The following is a 7,731-nucleotide window of genomic DNA, read 5'->3' on the forward strand; positions in this document are numbered from 1 at the left end:
ATTAGGTGATTATCGCAATCCAACAATACACGCTCCAGAGCCGGGACACTGAGGACCCTTAAGGTTGGGATTCAACTTTTTTTTGTTTTTTTTCTTCCCTATAAGTAGAAGATATTACTTGCTAGTGGCTATTAAAAATTCATTCCTGTGGGTTACATATATAATAATGAATAATGCATTACTCTGTAGAATTAAACTAATCAAATAGGCTCGATGATAGGACATATTTACATGGATGAAATGGAAACTTTTTATTTTACTGTTTTTTTATTGCAATTAAAATTTCGTCAATTTTATATGTGTAAAAAAGTCATTCAATGAGCCTGTTCCCGTAACAGTAATGCACTCCATAATAATTGGCAGAGCACAGTTGAGGTGGTGTGTACGAAAGCATTCATTGCCATATCAGAATCTATTTTTAAACAAATATTTTAAGAAGTAAGTAACTTATTGTTGTTTTCGAGTTGTTGGATCTGAAAGTGCAAGCCAAATAATCCATTGGACAGGAATTAAAAATAGATTATTAATGTTGTCGACTTTAATTTTTTAAGAAGAAGAATAATTTATTTAGTATTTAATTTGAGATAAACTAACTTTTCTGTGTACTCAGCCTTATTTATCACTGCATTTAGTTGAAATTATTTAGTTGAAATTCAGTGAGTTAGTGACAATAAGCCGGTTAATTTGATTTATTTTTTCCTCTCTTTTGCCTTGTTTATAAACCAGAGCTAATTTAAGCATATACAACACATACATAGTTCGATACATTCAGAATTTAATTATCATTTAATAGATGCATATAATAACTACCCTCAAAGTAATCTATCCCTTCATTATCTAGAAATAGATCAATTCACCCACTCAGAAATGGACATATTGGTTCATGTAAGAGTGCACGTAGAATATCAAACGGTATTATTCATGTTCAAGCAAGTTTCAATAATATCATCATCACGGTTACAGATGTACGGGGTCAAGTGATTTTTTGATCCTCAACTAATACTTGTGTATCTAAGGATATGAGAAGATGGACACCATTTACGCTCAAACTATAGTAGCAAATGCTATTTTTATAGTAGTTGATCAAGACATTGAGCTAGTAGAAGTCCTGATAAAAGGGTCCTGATCTCGAAAACTTGTTGACTTCTCACAATATACTTTTCTATGACCATTATAAATAATGGACAATTGTTGAACGTCGAGACAAGGCTCAAAATAGTTGATGTTACAATAATTGAGTGTTTGTTCGGAAAACAGATGAGTGGTAATAAAATGAGTGGTAATATAGTTATCTGTTGATAAATACAATTGAGGTCTCAAAAATTTTAAATCTTTACAATTTTTACCCTAACATTTGTTGCAATTATGATCCCAAATCTTTCATCCCATTGCGGCAGAAGGACTTTGAGTGAAAACTATCCATTTTTTTTTTCGTTAGTTGACCAGAAAATTAAGGAATACGAGAATAAAAGAGATAAGATAAATAAAAAAGGAGGGAAGAGCCTGAATAACTTATCGAAGAAATCAAATAAATATGAAACATATATGTGGTTAATGTTAGACTCCAACAAAAGGATTCACACTTTGTTTTTAAATGTTTTTCAAGAGGCTTTTTATTTTAAGAAACTCTTGCAAGGGGGAAGGTGTTGACCTTATCTTACATCGATTGTAGAAGGGATTGATAGTCAGCTTTTAAGTGTGAGAAAAAGTCTTACCTCTTGTGCTAGCTTTTGGGATTCAGATGTTCAAAACCACCCAACACTGGTATCAAATCTTAGGTTATCAACAAGACTCGGCCCAACAATTCACGAGAGATATGGGTTTGTACCCATCTAGGGCCCGTTGAGTGCGAGGAGATTGTTGAAATTATTTCACATCTGTTGTGGAAAGAATTGGTGGTCAATTTATAAGTTAGACGGAAAGCCCCATCTCTTGAACTATCTTTTGGGGTTGAAAAGGTCCAAGATTGTCCAACAGAAAGAAGGGGATGTCCATTTAGATTTTTATTTGTATGTATATGCTCAGGATCATATTTATTTATTTATTTATTTTTGTGTTCCCTAACTCCATCCCCTGCTCTTTTGAAAGAAGATTTCGTTACGGTTTTCTCTTACGTTCGGGCAATTGGGTTGGATTTAGTTTCTACAACACTAATAGATTGAGGAGTTCACTGAAATTTTCTGACTCTGAGGTTGTTGGTTTTGGTATTTAATAGTATTTTAATAATAGAAGTTGCAACTTAACTTGATGATTGCTAGCGCGCAATGCAATAATACAATTATATACCCCACAAGTAGATGATAATATTGGCTAACGACTATTGAGCACTAAAATATATTAACATGAGATCTGTGTACATATATAATAATTGACTCAAGATTATTGAGTTGGTGTGCATGAAAACATCTATTCACCATCGTATCGAAATCTACTTTCTAAATAGCTTACGATCACTTTTAAGTTGTTCAAATAACTTATTTGCAAGACTATTGTATTTATCATTGTATTTGAATTTGCAAGGCAACTAATTCGCTGAGGTGTCCAAAATGAATTATTAATTTAGTCAACTTTGATTCTATTATGAAGAATGAAAGTTTAGATTAACTAAGAGTGCGTTTGATTGCAACCATGAAATTTGTATCGAAATCAAAATTGTCTAGAAATTATTTGTATGGAAATTGTTAATTAAATGTGTTGATTGATAAATTTTCAACCTAAAAAATATTATACTTGTCTATTTTTTATTAGTGCATAGAGGAGAGAGAGAAAGAGAGTGAATTTCTTGGAAAATAAAATTCTACTTTCCCTAAAGAAAATATTTTCCTTGATTTTTAGGAAAAAGATGATCACTTGATCAAAAGTAGGAAAATGTTTTCCATGGAAAAAATGTCAATCAAACAACACAAAAATAGGTATTTAAGTGGAAAAACAAATTTTCCATGAAAAAATATTGACAATCAAACACACCCTAATTTATTTTGATTCAATGTGCAAAATTATACAATTAAAAACAAGTCACTTTTTAATTGTTCATAGATAATTAATCTATAACTTCATATTATCTTATGGTTTTGAATGCCAAAATCAATAATATGAAAGTAATAAACCGCACAAAATATGTTGATGGAGAAAACTCAACTAGGTAAAAACTACATAATCAAGCCAGTAATCTCATGTTTCATACTTGTTCCACATTTTCAATTAGAGATTGACAGATTAATCTTTCTTTTAGGATACCCTATCTAATTATTCACCACGTTTAGCCCTTGTTTGGTTTAGATTAAAAGATATTTTAGTAGGTTTAGGGAAATATGTGCATAAAATTGTCGATACCATAAAATGTGTAGTTAAAATTGGTTGTTAACTTTTTAACTTGAATTCTAATAAACTTTTTTGTTGAAACAAATGGGGGACTACTTAGTGAAAAACTATTGAATGAGATTGTTTTCAATTCATTTTTCTTCCTTTTGACTTGATTTACTAGAATCGTGTTTAGAAACAATACTTAATTGAGGATACATAACGCATATCTCCACAACATGCATCGTTCAATTTTCAATTAACTATCACCTTTGTTCATTTTCTATTTATTTTTATTATTATATCTATCATGACATGATCATAGGTTACTCTATATATTTTTGCATTATCTTCTTATGAACAATGATACCACAATTTTCAATACCTTAAAATATTAACAATTTGATTTAATAAGTATTCTATGGACATAAAATAATTACCTTCAAACGTTGAACAATTATTTTTTCAATACTTAGTCTAATATATTTTATTATTCATGCAATTATTTAACTTGATGAATTCATCTACATATTGATTTTGTTGTAATAGTTTTTACTATCACCATAGTAAATAATGGATAATGATTAAAGAAATAATCATTAAATAAATAAAGATTACATGCTGACATTGATTTTCATGTTCCCAGTGTCGCTATAAATAGATTAAGAGTTTGAGTGTTCTTCCCACACTACTTCAACTTGTTCTTGCTTGCCCCTTGCTATTGAAACTTTGATACTCTCCACTATAAAGAAAGAAAATGGGTCTTAAAGGTAAACTAACTGCCCAAACTGAAATTAGAGCTGGTGGAGATGTCTTTCATGAACTATTTAGGTACAAACCACACCAAATTCCCAACATGAGCCCTACTACTATCCAACGCTGTGATTTGCATCAAGGAGAGTGGGGAACTATTGGCTCCGTCATCTTCTGGAATTACACTCATGGTATGTTAAATTGTATTGAAAAAGATCATACTGAATAGTACAACGATAATATTTTAACTTGTTATTCTAGTTAAAAGTGTCCATTCTTTTCTAATTCACTATGCTAATAGTATTATTGTCTAATCATGTGATATTTTATTATCCGTTGTGCTTCATGTATATAATAGTTTATATAGTATTTGGTATCGATTAAAATTTATCTTTTAACTTAAGTGAAAGTCAACAATTCATTTCAACCACATATTTTATGGGTCTAACAACTTTTCAAGTACACATTTCATTAACTCCTATCAAAATCTCTTAAATATCTTATTTTAATCCCCACCAAATAGGATAATAATGGTTTACTTACACATGATGTGATAAAATATGATTGGTAGGAATTTATACAACCAAAAAAATAAATAAATAAAATAAAATAATCTCTTCCTTCTTTTTGATACATCATCTGTATGTAAATCATTATATAATTTCATTATGTACAAGTAACATTATTCTTCTACTATTAAGCTTAAAAATTAAATTTGATATGATTGTAGAGGGGAAGCAGAAAGTAGCGAAAGAGGTAATTGAAGCCATAGACGTAGAAAAAAGGTCTGTGACATTTAAGATCATTGAGGGTGATTTGATGGAGTTATACAAGGCCTTCAAAGCCAGTTTTCATGTTGAAACAAATGGTGATGTCGATTTGGTGATATGGACTTTCGAGTATGAGAAGCTAAATGACGACATTGAAGATCCACTATCATTGTTGGGTGTTTCTGTTGGGCTGTGATGACAAATGGGCTAAAGCCCAATAACTGTTTTAACAATTTAGGCTCTTGCCCAATAACATGATCCGATCCGCCCCGGCCCAATGGTAGATAAAACGTGTTTTTGGGCGTGGCATATTTTAATGCAGCCAAACACGCCTTATTCAGTTATATGGATGCCTCCTGACCGTCGGATTGAAACTTGATCTAAGGGTGCCTTTGTTGGATATAAATACTTGGCCCCTTTTGCCCTAATTCACTTGGACCGTCATTCTCCTCTCCAGCTGCGGCTGAGGTTCGAGAGTCTTCCAAACCCTCTCTTCTTCTTCGTGAGAATCCAATCTCTGATTGGATCTGGTTTCTGTGTGATTCCATCTTTGTGTTCCTTAATACTGTGTGTATTGGAGAGTTTGGTGTGTGATTTTACCCCTTGTGGTTTCCTTTAACTGATAAAGGAAAACCTTAGGGTTTGGGGCGATCGGTGTGGGTCATACAGAAGGGTACAATCCTGTATTTTCTTGAGTCTGAGCCCTATTCATGAAAGGAACTTCATCTTGATGTCGTGTGGTTTGAGTTCTCGATGAAGACTGGAGGATTTAATTTTCTGCCTCTTTTTCTTGTAACCTTTCTTGTTCATTATTTTGTGATTTTATACTGATAGATTGTTGTAACAGTTTCCATTAAGCTTACAAAAGATATTGAATCTCACCATCTCAAGGCAGCCTGATATGCATAGGAGAGTCTCACTAAGCCATCTCAACTTGTTTATGCGAATATGTGTGTTTCTTTATCGTTTTAGTAATGAAATAAATATTTCTTGGTGATGTTTCTGGGTGAAATAATGTTGTGGCTTGGTGATAATTGTGTCATTGAGTGATTAAGCATATTCTTATTTCGTGAAATAATTAAGGTGCAGAATACAAGTTATCCCTTATGGAGTACTTCTTCGCTTATTTTTTTGGAGAAAATTCACCTCCAACTGGTGGATAAATTCCGAAGAGTTGATGAATTTTTATTTAAGAATTGTTTTAGATTATATAGAATTATGAAATATTTTCAAAAATTTTTATATACTTTTATTCTATAAGATTTTTATAAAGTTGCATTAAAACATTTAGTATATATAATCATCATATATCCCACTAAATAAAGGATAACTGGAAGCCAACCAATAATTAAGATCATACCAAAATAGCTTGGCACAATGAATGAAAAGAGGTGCCCATGCTTACCAAGATAATATTTAAAAAAAAAAAAAAATCCTTCCCACCCACTCAACAGAAAAATGGAAAACCCACTTCAAGAGAAAATCTAAAATAAAAAATATACAGATCAATAATTAATATTACAAGATGTAACGTAGGGTTCAATTGTTCATTTCTGCGTAGTTCTTATGATAATTGAACTAAGCCAAGTACAAACAGAAATCCTAAATAGAGAATCGTTGGTTTCCAGTCTAATTACGGAGATAGAACCACATCAAAACTGACTACTAGTTGTATTGGTTAGATTCAGTTCTTGGTATTAAATTTTTGTAGAATTTATTTAGCCCCTGTTTGATGGCCATTATTTGATAAAAAATTTGCTTTGAATAATGAATTTTTGGAAATTGTGTGGTTAAAAGGTAGGAACAAGTTTTGAATTTACGTGCAGAATATTTTATTTTATGAATGTGTGGTTAAAAATGAATATGTAAAATAAAAAAATTCGATATAATAACTGGGAAACAAGGGCTTTTGACAGCATAAACTCTATAGATTAATATTCCAATTAGTGTAAAACAAGCATTAAGCAATAATATTACCCGTATATGTGTTTACTTTAAAGATTTTGAAAGATTTTCAAAATTTTTTATATAATTTTATTCTAAAAGAATTTTATGAAGTTGCATTAAAACAATTAGTATATATAATCATCATATATCCCACTAAATAAAGGATAACTCGAAGCCAACCAATAATTAAGATAATATCAAAATAGCTTGGCCCAATGAATGAAAAGAGGAGCCCATGCTTACCAAGACAATATTAAAAAAAAAATCCTTCCCTCCCACGCAATAGAAAAATGGAAAACCCACCTCAAGAGAAAATCTAAAATAAAAAATATACTGATCAATAATTAATATTACAAGATGTAACGTAGGGTTCAATTGTTTAGTCCTGAGTTGTTCTTATGAGAATTGAACTAAACCAAGTACATACAGAAATCCTAAATAGAGAATCGTTGATTTCCAGTCTAATTATGGAATCAGAACCATATCAAAACTGACTACTAGTTGTATTGGTTAGATTCAATTCTTGGTATTAAAATTTTTTTTTTTTTTAGGAATTTATTTAGCCCCTGTTTGATGGCCATTATTTGACTAAAAATTTGTTTTGAATAATGAATTTTTGGAGATTGTGTAGTTAAAAGGTAGAAAATTTTTTGAATTTACGTGCAGAATATTTTATTTTATGAATTGTGGTTAAAAATGAATATGTAAAATTAAAAAAATTCGATATAATAGCTATGAAACAAGGGCTTTTGACAACACAAACTCTATATATAAATATTCCGATTAGTGTAAAACAAGCAGTAAGCAATAATATTACCAACATATGTGTATACTTTAAAGATTTTGAAAGATTTTCAAAATTTTTTATATACTTTTATTCTAAAATATTTTTATGAAGTTGCATTAAAACAATTAGTATATATAATCATCATATATCCCACTAAATAAAGGATAACTTGAA

General features: G+C 30.6%; 1 protein-coding gene across 1 annotated transcript; it reads left to right on the forward strand.

The window, feature by feature from the left end:
• The first annotated feature begins 3,991 nt into the window (after positions 1 to 3,991).
• LOC111399099 (kirola-like) lies at positions 3,992 to 5,916 on the forward strand. The gene is made up of 3 exons (XM_023026336.1): positions 3,992 to 4,244; positions 4,784 to 5,002; positions 5,671 to 5,916. The coding sequence occupies exons 1-3, from the start codon at positions 4,058 to 4,060 to the stop codon at positions 5,721 to 5,723; spliced, it is 459 nt and encodes a 152-aa protein (XP_022882104.1). The 5' UTR covers positions 3,992 to 4,057; the 3' UTR covers positions 5,724 to 5,916.
• Positions 5,917 to 7,731: the final 1,815 nt, after the last annotated feature.

Source organism: Olea europaea, chromosome 8, assembly GCF_002742605.1.
Source record: "Olea europaea var. sylvestris chromosome 8, O_europaea_v1, whole genome shotgun sequence".
Classification (NCBI taxonomy): domain Eukaryota; kingdom Viridiplantae; phylum Streptophyta; class Magnoliopsida; order Lamiales; family Oleaceae; genus Olea; species Olea europaea.